The 25000-nt window shown below is 42.8% G+C and overlaps 1 protein-coding gene across 3 annotated transcripts in view; it reads left to right on the forward strand.

Annotated features, from left to right (window-relative positions):
• Window positions 1-25000, forward strand: part of CLCN4 (chloride voltage-gated channel 4) — a 44715-nt gene that overhangs the window by 1319 nt on the left and 18396 nt on the right. The window contains exons 1-6 of one of the 3 annotated variants that reach the window (XM_033051530.2): window positions 1212-1312; window positions 4883-4948; window positions 12636-12787; window positions 13125-13224; window positions 19086-19273; window positions 24534-24656. In XM_033051530.2, coding sequence (XP_032907421.1) covers window positions 12644-12787; window positions 13125-13224; window positions 19086-19273; window positions 24534-24656 — 555 coding nt within the window. In that variant the 5' untranslated portion in view covers window positions 1212-1312; window positions 4883-4948; window positions 12636-12643. Of the gene's footprint in view, window positions 1-1204; window positions 1313-4882; window positions 4949-12635; window positions 12788-13124; window positions 13225-19085; window positions 19274-24533; window positions 24657-25000 lie in introns of those variants that run through there. The other 2 variants (XM_033051529.1, XM_033051528.2) reach the window with 2 other exon arrangements.

Raw genomic sequence — 25000 nt, forward strand, 5'->3', positions numbered from 1 at the left:
CGAAAAGGTCTTCCAGAACTGAATTCCTTAGCCTTTGAAGTGAGTGGCAGTCATTTATTTGCCTTCAGTCACCAGTGGGTATTTTCATGGGTGCTTGTGCAAGACCTCCCTCTGCTCAGCTGTTGCATCTGCTTGGAAATACAAAGCCTGCCAGGTTACCTGTAGGGGTAAAGCCAGTCTGCTCAATATTCAAATACAGAAAGGTGAGCAGTAAGGTGAGTGTCCTGAAATACAACACATTGCACATGTACAAACATGTACAGGATCTTCAGAAAGAACAGTTACAACCTCTGTCTTGCAGAATACAGCCCCAGTGGCTTATGTAAGATCTGTGCAGTCAGAACCTTGGCAATTCTTACCTTGTTGTGGAAATCAAATACATTGCTGTATTGATAAATGAGTATGATAAAATTCTTAAACACTCCCTTTCACTCTCAAAAAAGCCCCCAAAAAACCAAAACAAAAAACCACAAAAACAAAAACCCCAAGATTACAGTTGAGATGCTACACACAGTTAACTAAAATGTGAAAGTTGGGCTAATAGCCTTTTAAAAAATATTTTAGGAAGTTCTAGATTTTCAGTATTTGGGAAAGCTTAAGCACATGTTTTGGAAAGGAAAAGTAGGTTGGCATATAGGAGAGGATCTTTCAAGCAGTGACAGTTGCATTGAAGAAAAGGCAGAGGCTAGATGGATGGATGGATGGAGAGGAGAGTTAAGAAGTGAACAAGGATGAAGCCTTTCAGGGAGTCTTGCAGAGCATGAATATGACACAGAAGATGTAGGGAAGTCAATTTGGGTAAACTTGAAACGCCAGAAAACACGAGTGATGGTGAAATTGCAGTTTGTCTCATTTCTGAATTGCTGTGATTACACATTTCACATTTCAGAGCAGGAACCTGGCCTGCAGTCACCAGGAATACTTGCTGGTGTGCACACAGCATACTTCCTATGCTTTTACCTCGTGAAAAAAGTGAATGTTGTTGCTGTTGCAAAAAAAAAAAAAAAAAAAAAAAAAACCCAGAGGAAAAATGCCCAGAGCGATTGCTTAGCTCAGGTTAGGTAGGGAAAAAGCAGCGTGTGTTGCAGTGGTTGCAGTGTGACGGAACAGGCAGGGCAAAGAGGCTTGCGGTTTAATCCCGCAGGATTGCAGGCTGGTGCGTCTCCCAGATCAGATATCCTATAGACGGAGGATGCAGTCACATGATTGTTACTGCTTCCTCCCCATGACATCACTGCTGCTGCAGCCGTACCACCCAAGGAAGGATGCTATTAAAATCATTGGGATTGGGCTAAATGATGTTGCATTGCAGGTAAGCAGCATAATTCTTCGGAAAAAAAAATCATTTACCAGTTACTCTTGTGCTGCAGTCGTAGAGCTGCAGCTCCGTCGGGCAGAGTTTCTGCGGGAAAAGAAAGCAGCACATTTTCTCAGCAAGCAGAGGGTTTGCAGGTGCAGAGGCTGCCTGCTGGCTCTGTGCTCATCTCCCGGCTGACATCTCCAGTAGAAATGCTGCCAGATGGAGCTTTATAGCTTTATAGCTAAAGAAGGCCCTTTGTTCCCTGTACTTTTCCGATGGCTCCTCCGGGTGTCTGCGGAATTCTGTATTTATGTGAGCAGCCACCATCATTCAGTCGTGCAAAGAGAACACCAATAGTGGTTTGCTTGCCTTTTTTTTTCCCCCCGGATGCTTAAAGGAAGTTGCTGTTGTCTCTAAGCTTATAAAGGAATGAGGATTAACTTGCTTGAGGGGTTAAGAAGTGTATTTGGGGAAAGAGGCTTTTCCTTTATTGATAATTTTTGCTGATGTGGTTTCAAAGCACCTAGTCCGACAGGTTTTCTGCATAATTTGCTGTTGTAAAGGGTTGATTTTTCCTTGTCCTATATAACCATGGAAAATCGTTTTCCAAAAGGAGTGTAGGAGATGACAAGCGGATTTTTGCTCCCTTGCAAAATGCCGATCACCAAGAGTCCGAAAAATCCACAGCAAACCATGCTTTTGGACTTAATATTTGTGGAAGCAAAGTCCAGAGTCTGTTTTCCTGGTGTGGATGTTTAATTATGTGCTCTGTACAAATACCTGAATATATATCTGTAAAGGAAAAAATGGTGACTCTTCTGTGGGGCTTTTTATTTTCTGTATAGCTTTTAAAATTGTATAATTTTTTAAAACTTTAATTCAAATGTTAACAGTGTGAGAAACTAAATTAATTTTGAGCTTATACCAGTCAGAAAAGAAAATGATATATTTTTTAAGCAATTATAATAATTAATTCTGTGCCTTTGCCAGAGAACAGAGGATGACTCAGCTGCAGCTTCATCAGGCAGAGAGTCAGGTGACTTTTTACTCCTGGTCTACAGAAAGTTTATTTTTTTTATTCTTCCAAATCCCGTTGTTTCTTCAAATAATTTTTTCCTGCTATTGGAAAAATCTGAAAATTTGGCACTCCCAGAATCTCTGTGTGCTTACCCATACATTAATGGGGAATATTTTGGGTCTCCTGTGCTGAAGCAGATTGTACATCCTAGTGAGGGGTGAATTCTTGCTTCTAGTGATCAGGTATGTGGTTGTGTTGGTATCAGAAAATATGGTGTATGTGGGGGGGGAAGTAGATAATAAATTATTGAAGTACAAAAAGACTATGGTTCTAAACTGAAAAGAAAAATAAATTTCAATTTTATTTTTCTCCAACAGAACTTCTCCTGTTTTTTCAAGACTGAGCCTCTAAAGTGGTAGAAATACAAACCTGTTGCTGCATGAGGTGATGGGGGTGGGGGGAGACTGCATTCTGTCAGTGCCAATGCTGGGTTTCTTCTCCTTGATTCCCTCTGGAGTCAAGGCTGGCTCAGTTCTCTCCAGCACTGGCTGTGAGCCGAGCTGTGCTCTTGCCCACCAGGCTCACCGAGACTTGGCTCTTTGCCCATGCAAGGAGCACAGCAGGGCTGCCAGGCTTGGGTTGCACAAGTGTGAGGGGTTCCCTCCTAGTCCAGATCATGTGGAAGTGCCCTATGGAAATGTGTGCCAGGAAGGGCTTCTCCTGGACTCTCCTTCCAAGTCAGACATGTTCTGTGCAAGAAGACAGGGCACCAGCCTTATCTGTGTGCTGGGGGCCATCAGAAGTTAAGGACTTCAGTGCCCTAGGAGTTACTTCATATAAAAGGGGGACCCTGGGGACATCTCAGCTGGAAGTTGCTCACCCTGGCAGCGCTGGGATGCCATGCCAGGCTCTAAGCACATGGCTGCAGTGGTGCTCAGCCCCTGTTCCTCTCTTACAAAGGTTGTACCTTTTCACAGGTAGTGGCTGGTAGCTTTTAAACAGGGGCCAGAGGAGAAGATGGGTTAGAGACTCTGGGTTAGAGAACTTCCTATCTGCCTGAACCAAACAGGCTCCTCTGGAGCACTGTACCCTCCTGGGGCTGGGGACTACTTCATCACGAAGTTGTTGTTTGCTGAATCTGTAGGGCAAAGTGAGCAGGACTGTGACTGTAGCCAGGTGCTGTAGCAGGGGAAAAGGGGATGCTCCCAATCCCCAGTCTCCTCCACAGTCCAGAGCCATCTTGCTTGTGTTGGAGGTCGGTGTTGTGTTGTCTTCAGCCTCTCTCAGGCCTGAGCAGCTCCTAGCTCAGCATGGTGCTCAACCCTCAAAACTGGTGTGGTGCCCAGAGGTACCAGTCCTTTCCCTGATTGCTTCTGCCATCATGCTGCAGCTTTCAGGGGTGTGTGGGTGTGTGTACGTGTGTGTGTTAATTTTTCCTCTTAGTGAGAGGTTGTAGAGAAAGGCTCTTAATTCATTTTAGTGTGTGCATACATACACAGCAGGTGTTGTTTTTCTTCAGCTTTCTTCATCTCTAGCCTGGCAGAACTAAAAAGTCACACACGATTATTAATGTCGAAAGAGACTCTGGCAGGGTTACACTAGGCTGCTATTCCTAAAGCACTTTTAACATTTTGCTCTTAAACAGCACCCTAAGGAAAGGGTTTCCCCATCTTGCAGAAGTTTCCTCTCAGGGGGATGAAATAACTTGTCCGTAGCTGTGCAGCCCATCAGCATCAAACACAGCACTGAAACCAGTGCCCTGTGAACAGGAAAACATTTCCCTCTTATGTGAAAATGACTCACAGCCTCTGCTCAAATCACGAGAAGTGACATGGTAGAACAGATTAATGGCTTTTCCAATGTGGGTTTATCAGCTTTATTTCAAGCTGAAGGCTTAAAAAGGTTTTCAGTGAGAGGTACATTGAATGCCATTGTACACCCCATTTCAGGAGAGAGGTTTTTATCTGTGTACCAGGGCACTTCCCTTCTGACAGTGCAACTCTGCTCTCTCTGAACGCATTCACTTTTTCTTTTTGCAGTTCTAAACCTGGTTTTCCACCTTACTCTTAAAATTTTCTGAATAAAGAGGCAAAGAGCAGCACTGGAACACGAAATCTGGTACTGAAAACTCAGCTGTGTCTGGCATGAGGAAGAAAACCCTGTAGCACCCCTGACTCTTCAGATGTGGCTTAGAGCTTGGTGGCAGTAAAAACCATGGGTTCAGAAGGGAAACTCCCGCTCTCTTTTGTGAAGAAGAGGACTTGAGGGAAAGCAGGAATAGAAACCACACATGTTCCTACTGTTAAAGCTGGCTTCTGGGGTGTCCTGTGTCCTGAAATGTAGTTTCTTATCCAGAAGTTGGAGGCTTCCAGAGTTTTACCTAATCATTGTTTCCTTCAAGCAGTAAGGGGGTGTGGAGCTGATACAGTTCATGAGGCTCATCTGCCCAAACTTCTGGGCTGTGTGCAGAGGAGCATCTTTTAATAGAGATGTTTCAGCTCAGTTTCTAAACTGCAGATAAATGTTCCAGAGGCACTGATGCTTCCCTCCTGCTTTTTCCACAGCCTCAACATCTGTACTAACAAGTAAATTTATTGGAGGGACCTTTAAGACTCACTGGAAACAGAGATGTGAGTTTAACATTTTTTTTCTATAGAGCCAATTTTGGAAAGAATTCCATTTGGAGCTTGCAGGAAAAGGGCTAGGAATTTATTTTCCCCCTTGCCTTTCTGACATAACTGAGCAACTGAACTAATTTTGCTCAGACTTTCCAAGAAAACTCGAAGGGGGAGCAGGCCCATGATATTTCATACCAAAAGAAATTGTTTTCTGAAGGGAGAATCATCGTGGGAAAGAGCAGGGAGGGGGATGTTGGGGTATGGTTTACTCCTCAGAGGAAGAGATTGCCTCTCAGGAGGAGAAAAGGAGAAGAGGGGGTCTGGCTGTGATGGAAGGGTGGGAAGCTCTGTTGGTTGGGTATCAGCTCCCGTGTCTCCCTTTGCTGTGCTCCTGGCCAGCACTGTTCTCTGTGCTGAGCACGTATGGTGTCTGAGGAGGGGGCAGCTGAAGGCTGTGGTTTGGTCAGAGGAGTGCCTCAGTTTTCTGCCATTTATCCCAAATGTTCCCTCCTGCCTTTTCCTTCTCTTCAAGGCCCTCTCCCCTGTGATCTGGCGCCCTGTATTTTTTGAGCTCTGTTGTGGTTTCATAATTTTTTCCATAGAGGTTATTTGGGGTAAAGCTGCACATCAAAGATGTGACTGTATTTAACTTGACCACACTATCATAGCTGGAAACTCCATAATATGTAGTGGTGGGGCCATACAATAAAATACTGCAATATTTTACAGTACTGTTTCTGATACTGCAGCCTGCCTGTGCCAGTGTGGTGAGAGACTGAGGGTTTGCAGGGCTATTTATTTGTATTTGGAGTCTATACCATTAGTTCTTGAATTGTAGGAAAGGCATTTGCCTCTTAAGATATTGGCAATTTTAATACCTTGTCTTTCCTCTGTGTTTTCTCAATCTGTAGGGAATTTTTTTCCCCATATTAAGTTTCAAAAAAAGACCTGTAAGACCAGTATTTTCTGCTTTTTCCAGGAGTCTGAACTTGATTACAGTAATTTCACGATTACAAACCGCACTGACTATAAGCCACATCTCCAGGTGTCAGCAAGATTTTGTTCTTTGTCCATACATAAGTCGCACCTGATTATAAGCCGCTCTGACGTTCGTAGTGAGGACCCGCATGCAACAAAGTTGCCAAATAGTAACAGAACCGCGGCATGGTGGAGTTTACTGGCTCGGCTCGGGCCGTGCGGGCTTGGTGGGGCTGCTTGGCGAGGCCGCTTGGGGCTGGCCACCGCTGCCACCAGGCTCTCTCACCCCGGCCCGCCGCTGCCCCTCAGCAGCAGGCAGGGATGGAGCCCGCTGACATCCGCAGTGGTGGCGGCAGGCGGGGACAGGAGCCTGCTGGCACCCAGGGCAGTGGCGACAGGCGGGGACGGGAGCCCCCTGCCTCCCCCCTGGGCCACGGGGCCGGCAGCACAGAGCCCCCGCCTCTCCCCCAGGCTGCACTGCCTGAAGGAGGGAGCCCCTGCCTTCCTCCCCTCGGCGCTGCCGGCACTAAGCCCGCCTCCACCCGCCGCGCAACAGAGTAACCAATTTGTAACAATTGCATAATCCCGGGTTTTACTGGCAGGTGCTCAGCTCGGCACCTCGGCTGCACTTCCGGGGTTGGAAATTTCAGAAAATTATTCACATATTGGCCGCTCCTGAGTGTAAGCTGCATTTCCGGGGTGGGAGCAAAATTTTAGTCAAAATGGTGAGGCTTATAATCATGAAATTACTGTACTTTCATTCATGGCCATTTTAAGACCTTTTTATAAATTTCATCATTAAGACAGAAGGTCAATAATTTGGCTAGTTCAGTCTGAAGCTTCTAAATTGAATAATCTAAAATTGCCTGTAAATATTTTGCAACCTATAGAAAACCACCCATTTAACTTGCTGGGGATTCAGCCTGCTTGCTTTTGCTGAAGACTTCTTCCTTGTGAAATCACCACGCAACAGCGTCTTCTTTTGAGAAGAATATTAATGACTGTTTACCTGTCTCCTATATCCCCCATTGCCATTTCTAAATCATCTTATACAAGGCAGGTGGTGGAAGGGGAATTACATCCCCACCATCTTGGCCTTTCTTGGTCTCTTCAAGGCTAAGCAGGCCTTAGTCTCTGACCCGTCCCCAAAAGACACACACTCCTAATCATCTCCCTGTGCTTTTCATGTGTGTCTGTCATGGTGACCCTGTTAATAATCTTGCTGTCTGCCTCCTCAGCTGTCAGGCCCAATTTCTCTGGCCAGGCAGCGCTGAAGACCTGTGGTGTAACCATGGTCTGCTCTAGGAATGTTCTCCCTCAGCCTTACCCTCTTAGAGCTCTGAACAGTGATCCTTCCAGCCCAAACTATTCCATGATTCTGGGATTCAGCTCACTCTGCTGGCCTGTTTATCTGGATTCGGGCCCTGTGAGGAGAGTGCTCTTTGTCCATCTCTGTGCCTGGGTCCAAATTCCTTGGGAGTGGGGATGGATGGATGCTGGCAGAGCACCTAGCTCTTGAGAGGAGGAGCCCTTGCTTGACACATCACTGTGAGCAGGTAAAGCCCATGAGGCTGTGGGGCACCATGCTTGGTCCTTAGAATAGTCAATTCAAGTATTAGGGGCACAGAGTGACAAACCATCTGCCAGTGCAAAGGGATCTTGTAAGGATTGCCAACAAAATTGCCTTGTTTATTACTGACTACTATAGAAAATAAATCCCAGGGATTTTCATAGCCCTTGTGCTCTTTCATTTTTGCAGTAACTGCTGTCATATCATGCCACATGAGCGCAGCCCACCTGACCAACAGTTCAGGTCAGTGGTGGGCTCAACTCTGCTGAAGACATGATTCAAAAGCTTTGTGTCTGTAGTAGGATCTCCTCTGTTTTATCACAGTGCGTGTGTTGTTACTGGAGCACAGAAAAGTCTGAGACACACTGTGTTCTCCTTTGGTCTGTTGGCTAACACGTGGCACATTTCTAAGAGATGGATCTGGTGATGCTTTGGACACCCTGAAAAAGTCACTCCAAATGTGAATTGAGAAACTTGCAACTGGTGTTTATGCTTCTGCTTTCTTCTGCCAGCCTCTTTCCAGGTTCATTTATTCCTTATGCCACAGCAGAAGAGAGGTATTCTTTGTGCCTTCATCCTCTCGTGTCACATAGCAACCCCCCACTTCAAGGAAAACAGCAAAGCATGTAGGTGAACATTTGTCTGGTAGAAACATTTGAAGTGTTGAAGTAATTCAGTAACTGTGATCTGTTGAAAGTAACTTGAAACTTGTTGGAATTGCATTAAAAATCTTACTGCCTGCCTTAGTGCAATGTATCCAATTAAAACAGAAAACAGGATGAGAGAACATAGCATGGAACTAGCATGTCTAGGAGCAATAGGCCAGCGCCAAGAGTTTTGCTTTGATGACTGTTCAACTAGTTGTTTTCTACCAGTATACTTTTCAGCCTCTTTGAACCATGGGATGTTTTGGTCTGTGCTTGCCGTGTCAAATACATTTCATATTTGATCAGCCAGTCAGCATACTACCTAGAATGTCAGTTCACTGATAGAGCTCTTCTAGCTGTGGCTTTAGTTTTGCACGTGCTGTAACAGTGCTCTAAAGCTCAGAATTTGTCACCATTTTTGCTGTAAATGTGATTTATCGCTCTTCTATAAAACTTAGCTCCAAGCAGATTGAAATCAAGTGATGAATTTACTCACTGTGAGACTTGCAGAAGAAATGTGACCCTAAATATGATAATGCTATTACCTTTTGGTTCTTTAGAAAATAAAAAATGAGTAAATGTATTGAGATCTTGTGTCTGTGTAGTACCAACTGTGATTGTTGGTATGTTCTGGTCCATCAGCAGCTCCCTGTGTTTGCTCCCTGGCTTCTGTAATTTGTTTGCATGAATCTCTTCTCTGCTTTCCTTATGTGTTTAAAAATTATCTGGGTTCCTACAGTCATAAAGCTTCACAGTTTGATATTTGGACCCTTACTTTCACCTTGCTCTCATGCAGCTTCTCTGACATTTGTAGGGTAACTAACTCTTTTGTGTAACTCTTTTGTGTTACTCTTTCATGATTATTGTGCACCAAGCATGGCTAGCTGGGAGAGCAAGGACTGACCATCAGATTGATCTGGCCTAAGATTTCTGAAAGATGTCTAGGGTTATGTGGTAGCCAGGAAAGCCTCTATCAGTAGGCACAGTTGTCAGTCTAGCACTGTGACCTCTCTTGATTTGTGACTCAGTCCCTGCCAGGACTTCTACAGGATCACATTAGTCTGGCATGGGTCTAAATCCAGGGAAGTCTGCTAACCAGAACCCCGTGAGTTCCAGAGATACATGGTTCAGTCAGGTTTCATTGTTTTCTATGTGTGCAATTATTAAAGCAGAGTATTGACACACAGGTTCAGTTGTAGATATGGTAAGCTAGTTAGTAAAAATGAGTGTTCACTGTTAAGGCTCTCTACTATATTGTAGGGAATAAAACGGCTGATGAAATTCAAAGTGGATAAAGGCAAAGCAAAGGGGAAAATGTCCCTAAGAGAGTACAGAATATGGACTCCAAACTGGCCACTGTCTCTCAAGGAGTCCAGCAGACTGTTTAGTGTTGGATGTCTGCCCTAGGATAAACTGGTGGAGTGCCAGAAATTATTAGGAAAATAATATGGGGACTAAGCAGGAAACAGCCCTTGCACAAATTATGCTGCATCAGCATCTGCAAAAGTAGTGAAAAGGACAGCAAGGACATCTGAGACGTGGAACAACAAAGGGACAAAATAGAAATGTTAGACAATTCCTCAGACTCAACACTTTTCTCTGTATACAATAAGCTCTGTCAGAGCATCCAAATCCCTTAGATGCTCAGGTCTGAGGAGCTGCATTTGTAACTAATTCTGCATGTCATGGTATTGCAAGTTTTCTTTTGAACTGGTGGTGTTGCACTCATTAGACCAGATGAAGATGTCTACCTCTGACATCTCTTTTGTGACCAATAAACAGAAATTATTACTTCTGAGAATTAATCTCTCCCATTACAATGTAAATAGTTCACTTTCTGTCATCAGCTGTGAAAGGAGTCTGGGTTTTAGTATCCTGAGTATAGTGCAGATTCCTCATGCTAGATGAGACAACCAGCACCATGGTTGTTCATGCTTTTACCATCATTGGGGTGTATTGCTGCAGTGCACCTGGCTATAATTCATGTTTGGATGAGGTTAATTTGCCCTTAATATATGTGTATTAAGATACCTGTACGGCCCCAGTTCTGATGGCAGAACTGAAAGCATCTCTGCAAGCTTCACTTGAAGGGCAAGTTTGCTTATCCTGAAATAAACCTTGTTAATTATTACAGATGCCAAAGTAAGGTGAGAGAAATAAATGCAAAATAAAGAGAAAGAAAGGGATACTTTTAGTGCTTGATGAAAGGATATGAGATGGAAACTCTGTAGTACTCAGTTCAAAAGTGCTGTAGCTAGGTTTTATTTACTAAAATTGTGTTTTGCATAATCTGATATCACATCTCTGCTTTCAAAAGCATAGTACCTGAAGTGAACTTTTAGGCTGGCAATCATCCAGTTCACTGCAATTTCCAGGTACTGGTACGCTACCTTGAGTTCAAAGTTTGTTTGTTTTCTTAGTCTTCCATGGCCCTGTGGTTTCTAAGAACATTTTTGCTCTCCTTGGACATGTTGTGTGGCACGTATTTTTGGGTTGGATTCAGACTGAGATTGTAATTATCCTACATGCTTGTGGTCTGGCCTGGTATTATCCATCACAATACTGTCATGTGCTGGGCATTCACAACATACTTAAAAAGCTATTTTTTACGTGATATAACCGGGTAATTTTCTTGTGGTATGAAGGAAAACTTGCCAATGCTTTCAGTTTCCAGAAGAGTTTCCAGAAGTTTGTTTATTTAGCAGAGGGTGCTGCCTTGTACAGGCAGGCAGTCTGAGCTGCATGTTCTTTACAGGTCCTTCTTTGCTGTATGGGAAGAATAGGGTGAAGCAAATGATCTGCAAATATCACAATGTTACCAAGTAATAGCGTGGTCTAATCCTTTCACCTCATCTCAGCTTCCCTTTCCATTCCTCTTAGGAAACCCTGAGCTCAGCATCCTCTTGCAACTTTAGCTCCTGTAGTCAGCTCCATCATCCACCTCCAGATTCTCATTTCACTTGGCAAACGTGGGAGTGTGCTCTCCCTGCTTGGCCAAGCATCACTGTTCTCAACTGTTGCTCTTCTTCTGCTTTTTGAATCATCCCAATTTTGTGGCAGCTTATTTGTGCTCTGCAGCACTGCACAGGACACCTGCTCTGCACTGAGTTTCCTTGCCCAGGCTGTGATTCACTCGCTTGATTCTCTTTCAGACAAACATACTGTGGTGCTTGGAGATTACTTGATTTCTGCATTTGAAAGGGCTTCTGTTGATGGTATAATGGTGACCTGCTGGTTGCCTGTAAGATAAAGCTTTTCTCAGCTGCTTGTGCTCAGCACATTGTCTGTGTCACTCAAAAATCCTACACTGTGGAGAGCAGAGACTGACAAAGCTGAGTATTCACACATTACATTATTACATCGCTAAAGTCACCACTAAGGCAAAAATTTACATGGTGAGGTTTCAAGTAAATCAGTTCAAAATGGGGAGAGAGGAAGAAAAAAGATGCTAAGTAAAGAGGGCTGAGCAGAATATCAGGGTTTATGGACAGTCCACTAAAAGCTTATCTACTACATTTTTGCCTGTTCCAATTACAGAGCTGGGAAATTTCCTCATAGTTTCAAAGATCCAAATTTTTGTGATATTCCCATTTCTATGGCTGGTGGAACGAAGTGGGTGGCAGTCATTGGTGCTGTGCTGGCCTCATCAGCGACCAGCAGAAGTTACCTTGTGGCAGTGAAGGAGCAACAGGCTCTGCAGGATCTGTTCTATACAACCCCTAAAGTCTGTATATGTCCCCATTCTTACATATTTTTGTGTTTTTCCCTTGTAACTCCATGATAACAGATTTTTTTTTAGACATATCATTTCAGATTACAAACTCTAGGTATTCTCTGGAAAACCCCGTTTCCCAGGCATTTATTTTAGGATGGATGAGATTAACCATCTTTAGAACAACACTTTGTTACGTGATGTAGAGGTGCACAGCTGCCTCTTCCAGTCCCAGCCCAGGACTCCCCTGCCCAGCTGCTGGAGCCCTCCTGGACCTGCCACTTCCTCATGTGCAGATTCCACCAGTAGCTGATGCTGTATCCCAGAGGGGCACACACACAATAGCTCTCCAATTAGTTTGAGGATGAGGTTTGTTTCTGCTCATGTTCTTTGTGTTTACTCTGTCAGGTCTGTGTCTCTTGTATATTTTGATTATGGTTTCTCCTCCGTTGCCCACCTTGTTCCAGTGTCCCTGATCAGACCACCTTGCTGGAATAGACATTCTCATACTCCTACGTGCCCTCGTCCACGTTCCCATCAAATGCCCCTGGTAACTGTTTGTTATAGTTTGGAGACAGGTATTTTCTATTTCTTCTTGCATTTTTGTAGGATATGTGGTGGATATCTCTTTCCTGCTTTCTTAAAAGCAAATATGAAGAGTTTGTGTGAGCCCCCCAAGGACTGCTGTTCATGCTGTCTTGACTTCTTGGCTTGTTTCAGAAAACTTGGTTCTGAAATGCCTGATGGAGCTGCTTGAATTTATTGGCAAACTTGTTTTTCCTCTGCATACAGATCCTAATATGGTCAATGCAGGAGACATGAATGGTTCAGGCAACCTGATGGATTTTCTGGATGAACCTTTTCCCGATGTTGGAACTTATGAAGATTTCCACACCATCGACTGGCTGCGGGAGAAATCGCGTGACACTGACCGCCATCGCAAGGTAAGGGGTCAGGTTTTGGTGCATCACACCCCTGGGTCACAGCCATCCTGGCAGTGACAAAAACAAGTGTCCTTCCAAAGTTATTGCTTCCTACCTGGTTGCATGACTTGAGGAGAACTTTTAAATAGACAGACATGGGATGTCCTGGGGTTGTAAATATGAAAGGGCTGCTGCAACTTAATCAGCTGAACCTCTCTGAATAAATTATCAGGACTGAAGGAAGTAGACAGAAGAGAAATTGTATGCACCATTTAGGAGCTAAATTGTTTTAAACTTTGTGCTCTAAAACTGTCAGCCCAAATGAGCAACACATCTATATGTGTGTGTTTAATTTCAGATTACGAGCAAAAGTAAAGAATCCATATGGGAGTTCATCAAGAGTTTGCTGGATGCCTGGTCAGGATGGGTTGTAATGCTTCTCATAGGACTGCTGGCAGGTATGTATGTGTTAGTGCTACAGCTATGCCTGAAACATCTCACCCAAGCTGCTGCAGTACCATCTGCTTCTCTGTGTACTTCATTGCCTCTCCGTTGATGTTTTTTGATTTTAAGCTAAAAAGACAACTTGACATTCATACCGTTATGATCCTAAACAAAAATATCCACTTGCAAAGTCTGCTTTTGAGTCCTGACCTAGAAAAAATTGTTTTCACCAGTAGGGGGGTTGTCTATTGCTTTGGGAAATCTGTTTTTGAGTGCTTCATACTCGAAGTGCTGCTTTGACTTTCTGAATCTTTGCTTTGCAGAAGTCAATTTTATTTTTAGGATTTTTTTTCCTTGTCATCACTTAAATTCTGCAAGTTAAAAATATGATGTGGGGAAAATATTGGTTGTGGACACTCAAAGGGTAGCTTTATAAACTGCTATTTCCACTGGGTTATCTTTTTCATGTATGCATGAAAGCAAAATACAGTTTCAGAGTTTCAGACTTGGTTTCAGATCTGCTTCCAGGCCAGACAGACATTACATATTTAACAGCCTGCTCAAACTCACATGGCAAGTTCATCAATTTCCTCAATTTCTCCTGTCTTTTCCTCAGTTTAGCACATCCTCCTGCTTGGAAAGCTGCACTTCCCTGACCCAGCTCAGACAGCTGCCATTTTTTATGCTTTTTCAATGATGTCAGGGTGCTCCTGTGTCATGCTGCTTGGTAAAAGCAGCATATGAAGTATCCCAGTTTCCAAGGGGTGATGGGAATTTCCTGCTCAGCATCTGTCAAGTTAATATGTTTATTACAGTTTTTAAGAGCCTCAGAAGTGCTGGTAAAATTCTCAAGAAAACATTTCTGAAGTGACATGTTTGGCAAATCATGTAATTTCATAGACATGTAATTGTTTCCTCAAAAACTCTGTTGGGAGGGTGAGATGGGAAGAGAGTCTGATAGACTGTGTCCTACCAGGGCTGCTGAGTCCTGCCTGAGGGCCAGGGTTGTTCCCATCTGGGATGAAGATTTCTGCCTGCACATAAAGTTAGAGCAAGCCCTTGAGGGCTCTGGTGACCTCAATAATCCTCTCTTCATACAAAGAATGTGGTGAACACGCACACATTCCTGTTTTAGTAAAAATGTCCCAGAAGGTTTAATTCACTTCTAGTTTGCAATTAAACCTCTTGCTGAAATCCTCAAGGCTGTTAAAAGCCAGAGTCACTGTTCTCTGATAAGCCTTAACACCGATATGTCCAGTTTGGGAATGGGGGTTGAGGGTAAACTACAGCTGAGGTCTGGCAGCTTTTGCAGCCTTTCCATGACAAGGGTGCAGAACAGCATGTTATAACTCAGAGAGTCAAACCGAATTGGTCAGGTATCTTAACCAGGTTTGGGGAGGGAGGAGATGGTGGTGCAGTCAAGAGGCACTTTGTGTTGTTTTCCTCTCTTAAAACATTGCCTGCTCAGAGCAGAAAGCATGCCACAAGATCAGATGGGATTGCTTGGACCAGCCTGGCTCCTCCATGGCCCTTCCTCTGCTGAAGAGGCAGAAGCTACTGCTGCTCCAAGGGGAGTAGCCTGGCTCAGTGGATGGACACTGGGTGAACCCTTGAGCAGCTGAGTCCAGGCAGTACCAGAGGCAAGCAGAAAGTAAGGCAAGGAGTGGGAGAGAAAGGGAAAAGTGGCAGCAGCAGTACTCAGGACATCAGGGTGCCATGGAGCATTCTGCCCTGCTGTCCCTGTGCTGGGCATGGAGTACAGCACGATGGGACTCTTGGGAAGAGGCTCTCAGGAACTTCCACAAGTTTCCAAAAAGCACTTGAGTCATTTACCCCGGCCCAGGAGTTTAAAAGGAGTCTTAACTGATCTAGAAGCCTAAATACCATCAGTTTGGCAAACTTCATCTTTCATGCCTCAAAGGGTACACTTTTACTGCTGACACAAACCAACAAAGCCAAAAGGAGCAATTCTTGCTCTCCAGTGCATCTGCCACTGGGCCCTGTCGCTCTGTGCATGTGTAGCTGCACTGGGCAAGTGAATATGGAAAAAATGGATTTTGGCCAGATTAGTTTTCAGTTAATTTGTGGGCTCAGTAGTATTGGTCACCACAGAACCACAAGGAAACAAAATATAGCTGATGGAGGCAGGAAGGAGAGGACCATCTTATTGAGCAGTATGATGCATATATCATGTCATTATATATATATATATATATATATATATATATATATATCTTGTTTTTGGAGTGTCATCGAACCTGCATCCTTTGTTAGTCCCAGAAAAGTGTAGGTGAGAAAGGGATGCTTGGAGGGGGGTCTGCTCTGGCTTCCTGCTCACAGCAGAGCCAGATTCAGGGTTACAGATAACACCAGTGTATCTTGAGAATGTAACAGAAGGCTTTGGGATCATATCATAGTTTCCTGTGTGAGGGTGCACACATAAATTAGCCTGAGCAGAACCCCTCACTGCCTCTAGTCTGTGGCAAGTACCCACAGGACCTTGAATGTCAGGCTGGAGAGAGACGATAGTGTATGACACAGTCCAGTGGCAGGAAGGGCACTGAGGAGCTCCTGGAAATGAGACTCTCATAGCCAAAGCCTGCTAAATGCAGAGAAAAGGGAAAGAACAGTAAAACCCACAGGTGTTGTTTGGTGGGGAGGTCAGATGAAGATTGTTCACACAATGATCTAGAAAAAGTTACTGAACACCACCTGGGCCTGTCTCAGTCAGTTTCCATGCTTTCCTCATCTAAAGCAATGTATGGAAAGTGAGCCTAAAAATTTACATACAGATGCCAAAATTGTAGGCATTTGTTTTTAAGAAACTCTGAATTTTTGATGACCCCATCCTGCCTGCAGACCAGTGGATGTTCCTCAACCTAACCATTACTACTGTAAGCATATGATCTTTATAGATCAACAAGTGTCTGTTTTCTAAAGCTATGTGACAAAAAGTGCTATCATAATAATGCTGAAATGCTCTGATGCTGAGGGTGGATGTGCAAAAATTCTCTTTATAATTCTGTGCTGCACCACTTGGGTGATGCTGTTTTCTGATGCGGGAGCATGAGGAAAACTACGTTTTCAAAGTAGATTTTTAGCATTCTCATTAGGGTACTGTAAAGGAAGAAATTTACCACCAACCACAAAAGGAAAAGGAGAGAGATAAAAGGCTAATATCTAAAATGAAGTTCAGCATTGTCTGGCTTTGGAGTGCTTCATTATTTTTCCTTCCAGCAGGAGGCTACATGGAAGGGGGAACAAACTCAGCTCCTTTGATGGGAGAACAGGGAGATGAATTTACACTCTATTACAGTCTTGGCAGCCAAAATAAGTGCAAGAAATTAAAAGCTTGACCTTGAGATGTTGAACTGTCTAGCACTTATGTTATTTTCACTTAAAGTTGCAAAAATTCAGAACTTGAAAAACTTCTAACTCTGGTCACATAGGTACTTGAAGTATTCACTATTGCATTATTATCCTGGGCCTATTTATGATTTTCTTCTCTTGAAGGCTGCTGTAGTAAATTGTATGTAGTAAACAGTATTTTCTTTTTTATGTGGATCCCTAAGAATTTGGCAAAAGCGATTAGATCAGCTGCTTAATTAAGCACATTGTCTTACTGGTGCTGAGGTGCCTGTGAGCTTATTACATTAGACAATTGAATGTTTGTTCCTCATTATGGTTATTAACTTTGTTGGGGAAACACATTCAAAAGTCTGTCTTCCTCTGCACCTTTTGCTAGGTAGCATTAACATGCAGCTGCCTGGTTTAAGTGTAAGGTAAAGTTTGAAGGTTACAGAGAATGTTAAAGATCCATCAGGAGATGCAAGAGGCTCAGCATTTTGTGCTCATGTCCAAGAGATGAAAATTCCATGTTTCTGAAACTTTCAGAAAATTGGAGGAGAATTTAAAGCTCAGTCCAAAGCAGGAAGCTATGCATGCTGATGTTCCAGCGATGCAGTGATTCATCCTCAGCTAATAGTATGGTTCATTGTTTCCATAGAAACTTGGGAAAAATGGGAAAGAATAACCAAGATTAAGGCAAGATCTTCATGAAGGAAAATAATTGTTAAAGACATCATTACTGCCTCCTGCAGCCTTTTTTTTTTTTTTGTGTGTGTATCATCCTGTCTAGTATCTCTGTATAGTTCTTCAGATTATTTTTGTACAACAGAAGTTCTTCACTGCTACCCTGAGCATCACTGCTTCTCAGTGTGGGGGCAATTATCATTAAGAGTTCAGTAGAAGAACCTATGGGGTTTTTTGTTGTTTTTGGAATAAAAAAAGTTTTTTAATTATTTGAAATAGGTTTTCCCCCTTATCTCTTTTACAGAAATAAAAATCACAAAACTTTAGTTCCAGGTGAAATAAACAGCTCTTGGACCCACTTGTGTGCCCCTGTTGCTGGGGAAAAGGGGAGCAGCCCCCACCTCTGCTTCACATAATTGCATTCTTAGCAGGAGCCATGAACTAATAAGTTTTGGAAACATAAACCCAAACCAGTTTTCATTTTACAAAGTCTTTTTTCCCAGTAAATTGATATGCATTGATAAATTCTCTTCAAATCAATCAGCAGAATCTTGAAATTTTATTAATGATTATTTGTAAAAGTAATGATGACTTCTGCTTTCCTTTGCCTATGAGAGGGATCTGGAAAACACTAAATGACTCTTCTATCAGTTGGTGGTTTAATTCTTTCCAGAAAGTATGGATGTAGGGAATGAACACAGTTTTCTGGCTGCTCCCAGCTTCCCATTTGTGCTGCTCTTGCGTTTCTGGGGACCCACCTGCTCTGAGGGTGCTGCTGCTGGGGCAGGTTGTTATTGCTGATGAGCAAATGACATAGAGAAGCAGAGATTTTCTCTTTTTGTGTCTGACTACAAGTTTACCTGTGTCTGTGTCTGGTGGCCACCGGGTGTCACTGTAACTCTATGGAATTACCGGAGAGAAACAAACGAGCGTGGTGGTACAGGGAGGATTTGAAAGATAATTTTATTCTGCATGTCCAGATTGCTAATCAATGTACAGACATATCAAACGCCCCATTCTGTTAAGTTCATAAGTCAGAATTTGGCATCCACATTGTATCTGTAATGAAATCATCCTTCTAAAAGGTTGCTGTGTTGGAACCAGTAGTGCTGTACCTAAACATACATATCCTTGTTCTCAACCACTCCTGAGATACAGTGAGGCTTGAGACCCATGGCCAAGTGTGTGCCCTTCACAATGTCCTCCCCACCTCAGCCAGATAGGGAACCTGCCCTGGGACAGGCTGCAGGCCTGACATTGGTTATGTCTCCCCTGTTTGGCCATCAGTCAGTGTTAAAATGATAGTCTTTAACAGTTTATGAGAGAGCATTGAAGATCAGAAAAACTTGTTACTGCCCGCAGTTCTTTGGAATATTTGTATTTATTGATGCAGAGAATAGTTTGGGTTGGAATGGGCCTTTAAAGGCCGTCCTGTCCAACACCCCTGCCATGAGCAGGGTCATCTTCAATTGGATCAGGTTGTTCAGAGCCCTGTTTCCAGGGATGGGGCATCCACCTCTCTGGGCGACCTGCTCCTATGTTTCACCATCCTCATTATAAAAACCTTTACCCTTATACTTAGTCTAAATCACCTCTCTTAGTTTAAAATTGTTAGCCCTTGCCCTACTGCAACAGGTCCTGGTAGAAAGTCCGTCCCCATCTTTCTTATAAGCCCCCTTTATGTACTGGGAGCCTCCTCTTCCCTAGGCTGAGAACACAGCCTTACATCATGCCTGATAACCCAAATCATGGGGTTTATTATGTTCCTAAAATTAGATCTATTATCCTTGCAACTTGATTATTTTTAATGCCAGCATTTCTTTTTCTGCATTTCTTTTCCCAGGTACATTAGCTGGAGTGATAGATTTAGCTGTGGACTGGATGACAGACCTGAAAGAGGGTGTCTGCCTGTCTGCCTTCTGGTACAGCCATGAGCAGTGCTGCTGGACGTCTAATGAAACGACATTTGATGACAGGGACAAATGTCCCCAGTGGCAGAAATGGTCTGAACTTCTTGTAAGCCAGTCTGAGGTACGGGGTCTGATCAGTGGGGTCACAGCAGGCCAGGCAATGCCCTTTTCTCATACTCGCTGATGTTCCCTCCAGAGAGGTTCTCTGAAAGTAATGAACTGAGCACACTGCAAAAAATTCAACATTTCCACTACCAATAGCTGCTTAACTTGAAGGAGGTTCTGTGGTTTCAGTGCAATGGAAACTGGAAAACTGTGTCATTGCACTCTTTTTTAATCAGTGTTAAACTGAAAGTGTTTCGTAACACACACGGCATAATCACCAGGGGACCTGAGCTGCATTTTTTTTTTTCCTTTTAAACATAATTTTATGGGACCAAAAAAAAAGATGAGCACTGATAAATACATTTATGGGGATATTTTTGGGATTGCAGATGAGGTTTTATGTATTCTGATATGGGGAGCTGCATAAGAACTGCTTGTTTATCCCTTGCAATTAGTTTCTCTATGATACATCAAGATACTTAGCTAGCACCAAAAGCTAGGGAAAGAATGGGCTCCCTGGGGGTGACCAGAGTGAAGGATTTGCAGGGGTGCTGGACAGGAAGGGGAAAAGCTGATCTGGACAGACATGAACCTTATATTTTAAGATTTTTTTCCCCTTACACTTTTTTTTCCCATAATTGTAGTTATTTTAAATACAAAGAATGCTGTTTCAAAGCAAAGCAGGTGAAAGTTTCATGTTGAAAACAATGAAAAGAAGCCTTTCTGTATACCATTTGGCAGATACTATTTGCAAAAAATACAAAACTCACATTTAATTTTCAACCTAAGTTATTTAATGTATTGAATGATATTGATCCCTTCTCAAATCTTTGGCAGAATTATTGTCGCAAATTGCCCCTTGCTCCTTATTTCTGACTTGAATTTGACAAAAGCTGAATATGATGTGCAGGTGATTTGGAAGGTTGTCTCAGACCTTTCCCCGTTGTGGAGGGTGTCTGGTCCTGCAGACAGTGTTTGAGGACACTTCATTGCCAGGCAAGTGTGTCATTCATGTTCCCTTCAGTGCTGCTTTAGGTGTACAGGACAAGGAGTACCAGGTGAGAGTGTCTGTGCATAAGTACAGCTCAATTCTCTGTATTCTAATTAACCATAGTGGGGACAGTGGGGTGCTCACTGTCCCTGAATATTCTCACCACATAATCACAGACAAAAATCTCTCAGCATGGTTGCCAGTCACAGTGCTGAGCTTCCCTTTTCTGGAGGTCTGTGAGGTTCATCCTGGTCTTCACCAACAGAAGTTCTGGGTGGCTGTGTCTTTGTGACAGTGAAGGAATATTACCTTGATATAAAGCTACAGGATGGGGTTTGTGTTTTAATTTAAGAGAACAACAAAAAAAAAACCCCAACAAAACAAAACATAGCAAAACGATCCAACAAATAAACAAGTGTGAAGGGAAAAAAGAGGAAACTGTTAAAATTATTGGGGGATTTGGAAATCCCATGCATGTGTCTGACATGCTCTTACTTTGGCTGGAATATAGGAAAGATGCATATCCTTGAGAAAATTTATTGCTTTCTCCTGCTCCTCTAAACCAGCAGTCGTGACTGTTGTGTGCTGTGGCCTTTAGAAAAGGTGCCTTTAGAAACTGTGAAACTTCACTCACTTTGTGTTCAAATTGGGCTTCTCACCCCCTGATGTACTGTCACAGTAGGACAAAGAAGAAAAGGTTCATCTGGGCTTAGTTTTAGTTTCTTCCCTAAAACAAATGGGCCTCTAAAATCTGTGGGTTCCTGAGGGTCTGATGGAAGCTGTAAATATTATTAATATATCTGTCTGTTACTGTTACACTGAAATCCCAGGGAAAGCCCAATAAAAATGTGAATTTGGAAAGTAAAAGTTCAGTTTCGTTCAAAAGGCTTATGTTATGGGCAAGTTTTGTGCTGTATGGTTCCTGTAGAAGTAGAGGATTTTAGAAGGTATCAAAATACACTGGACTTGACTGAGTTTCAGAACAATTTTGCTGCGTTTTTTTCTGTTTCACTTTGTGCCTGACATTTACATAAGAGCCCTATAAAACAACAATGTGCATTGGAGCACAATTTAGGCAAAAAACATTTGGAACAGTTTCCCTAAAGGTACCCTAGTCAGACATGCCTTCTTGTTTTTTATGCATGACTGTGATTCTTTCTCATCATAGCCAACTAAATTTGACATTTTGAGGACTGAGATTTAGATCAGTTCTTCCTTGTGGTTTTGCCAATTTATGGCTGTGATAAACCCTGTACATATGTTTTCACAGAGAATTGTGACATTTCCTATGGCATCTCTTGAAAAATGTTTCCATTCTAGTGCTCCTATAAGCCCAAAGTAGAAGCTTGATATAAATTATTATGGAAAACATGATAGCCCATTAGATACTTACCAAGCTATGTTTTCTTCCCTAATCACTGTTTTGTAGGCCAATTATCCTTCACCCTTCTGGTTTGGAACCACTTCCAAAGAGGAGGAGAAGAGGGTTTTTTGGTGTGAGAAAGTTTCAAAACCTCAAATTCACTGGCAGATCGAAAGGTCACCAGACGTCACCGGTGATCTGGACTTTCCCTGTTCTGCAGATTCAGTTTGGTCCCAACCCCAGCTTCGCTGGAGCTGAGGACCCTGTTTCTGATGGCTTACACATGTCCAGGGCAGAGGAAAGAGCCCCTGTCTTCCATGGATCATGACACTGGATCCAGCAATGGTCTGAATGCCTGTCCCAGGGCTTCTGCATCTCCTGTCATGAAGTTGAGACCTGTGGGACAAGGAAGCCCCTCTAAACCTGGAACCCACATCTCAATTTTGCAACCTTGAACCTGTCAGTCTTGAGGACACACACTGCTGTAACATCTGTAGGAGAGAGTCTGCAAACTGTGAGATCCCTATTGAGTCAGAGTAGAGCTCTGGGCCTCTGAAGTAACCATACATTGGAGGGCATCCCAAGGGATGTGGATTATTTCAGTGTCCTGAGTTTCTGAGGGTTGTTTTCAATTGTGTTTCATTTGTATCTGAACTGAACTGACACCACATCTGAAATGTTGCAAACTAAGATATAAAATTTTGCTCAGTTTTCCTTCTTGCTTCATTACTATTGCTTCCAGGGTGAGTCTTTTGAGCTATCATGGGAAAGGTCATAGCAGGATCAGCTCTGCTGGTGATCTGCTTCAGTCTCTGACTCCAGTGCACATGCTCAAGACTCACTGACTCAGAGCCTTAGTAATGGCATGTAATGGATGAGAAATGAACCATTTGTTATACTGAGTTACTGCTACTTCACTTCCCAAAGGTTTTCATATTATTAATCATTAGAAGCTGCTGCAGTTGAACCTGCAGAATGCCAGATATCTGGAAAATGTAACAATGAAAGATGTCCCAAGGGATAAGATTGAACTGGCCATACGGACTCTTGTGGGGTCCTGCCACAGCACTGTAGGTGTATGTGTGACTGCAGTAACGAGCTGACAGGGTTTTCTTATGACTTCTGAGATGCAAAAGAAGAAGTAAAAAGAATAAAAAAGTTAATTTTCCTCCAGTGAATTTAGAAGCAAAACTACAGCTTTTGCTCAACCTAGTAGGGCCAAATTTTTTGTAATGGTGTTGGCCTTCTTTGGAGGTATTCCAGGTTCACACTGACAGGAGGATTTTGCCCTGAGGCAAGATATCCAGAGTTTTCTCTAGAGGAAGGGTAAATATTGTCATAGCTGTTTGTAATTGAAAGCCCTAGGAGAAGACATTCATGAGACTGTCTTCAGCTGTAGCAACAAAGATCCTTGGTTACTACAGCTGAATGTCAATCACTGCAATTCTGGGATCCATGACTGCTTAGTCTCAGGGCATTGGGGGATAGCATTGTATTGCTTCAGCATTCTGCTGTCATCAAGAAAGCCAGCTGCTAACTTCAGCAAGTACCAGCTTAGCAAATCACCCTTCTTCCAGATACATCCATAAGGATAAGGGCTGGTGCTATCCTTGCTGCCTTTTCATTTGGACAGACGTAGAAAATGAAGCTAGCAAACATCCATGCTGTTAAAAGTTGATTCCTTGCAGATTTGAAAACTGGGAGACTTCACATCTCTAAGGTTTTTATGACTGGGAACAAGGCTTAGCCAGCTCTGTTAACTGATACAATTGATTAATGCCTGTTTTCCTACTTGATTTATCATAATGTTGATATCCAGGCTGCTGTCCTGCAGAGCAGAGGCAGGGGCCCTGATGTTCTTGAGCAGCTGGGATTGCATCCGGTAGGAAGAGTTCACTTAGAGGTGAAGGACTCATACCAATTCATGCACTGAGATTCATCTCAGCTTTTTATTCTGTAGTGTCATGTTGCTACAGGATATTGTTTGAAGGCTTAAGCTCCTTGGATTGATTTGATGCTGCTGAGTAGATTCTCTTTTGTCCATGTAGGTGGGTTTTTTAAATTGATCTAAAAAAAATATGCATGTGAAGAGGTGGAGGTATTCCAAGGCAGATTTTAACAGAAGTTTTGACTAGACCATTGCAAAAAGGTAGAAACCTGAAGGTCACTATTGACTATGCTTTCACTGTACAGTCAACCATTGCTAATGATCATTAGCATTCCCATTCTAATGCTAATTTTTACTTCAGAAAAGTAAAGCTGTTCAGTTTGAAGATAGGCTTAGTACTGATTTTAAAATATTAGAGCAAAAATGACTGAGATGTGTGACTGGGTTCTGCCAAGTAATTTTCAACCCTATCATGGACAGCACTATATAGAAAGAAAGGATTTATTTATGGTTTTACCCTTCCTGTTTGTGAACTGAAGTGGTCACTGATATACACAGGGATGTTGTTTGAAAAGTTTAGCATCTGCATGGAGAACTGACCTTTGAAGACCAGCCCTCAGAAAAATATGTGTCAGGGTCTCATTCCTCATCCACTACCATGGCATGAACATAGCAGATTCCTTCACTAAGTGCCCTTTCATTAGCTATTACTTTTGCCCTTATGATGTATTTGTTTGATGGTTTGGAACTTTATGTGGGTTAGTTAGATTTTCTAGTGCTTGAAAGATGCCCAGTTTCAGGTATTTGTGTCCCTTGCAAACAGACTATATGGACTGGGTTAGGTATTTATTAGTATGCTGCTTCTTTCCATGAGTAATTGTTGGAGTATATGAAGTTATTTATCCTTCCTGAGGAAAAGCAGCACTTAAATGTAAATGAAAAATCAGGCTCCATGCCATCATGATCCCTAGTAGAAGAGTGAGATTTGCTAATCTGCATTTGTCTAACAATTTTTGTTACTGTTATTTTTCTAGGGTGCAAGTGCTTACATTCTAAACTATTTTCTGTACATTATGTGGGCTCTATGTTTTGCTTTCCTGGCAGTCTCCCTGGTCAGAGTGTTTGCTCCTTATGCCTGTGGCTCTGGAATCCCAGAGGTGAGTTTCTCTTTGTGCATGAATATCCAAAAAAACCCAAACAACAAGAAGAAGAAATTACTGCCTTTTCCCATTCCAGAACTGTACTATAGATAGCATAGCAACAAGGAAATTGTCTTTCCATCTCATCTGCCTTCATTCCTTTTTTTATGCTTTTATGGTGATCAGTTTTTCATAGTAAAAAGTGTTCATATGTCACTGTGACAGGTTAATGCACGTACTTGTTCATTGCCAAAGTGTGAATTAAAAATCAACATCTCCAGGAGACATACCCACTAGAAGATTATAGAGAATTTTCCTAGGATGAAATTACTTGGGCAGTTAGAAGACCAGTTATTTTCTAG

This window comes from Catharus ustulatus, chromosome 2 (assembly GCF_009819885.2).
Source record: "Catharus ustulatus isolate bCatUst1 chromosome 2, bCatUst1.pri.v2, whole genome shotgun sequence".
NCBI classification, from domain to species: Eukaryota; Metazoa; Chordata; class Aves; order Passeriformes; family Turdidae; genus Catharus; species Catharus ustulatus.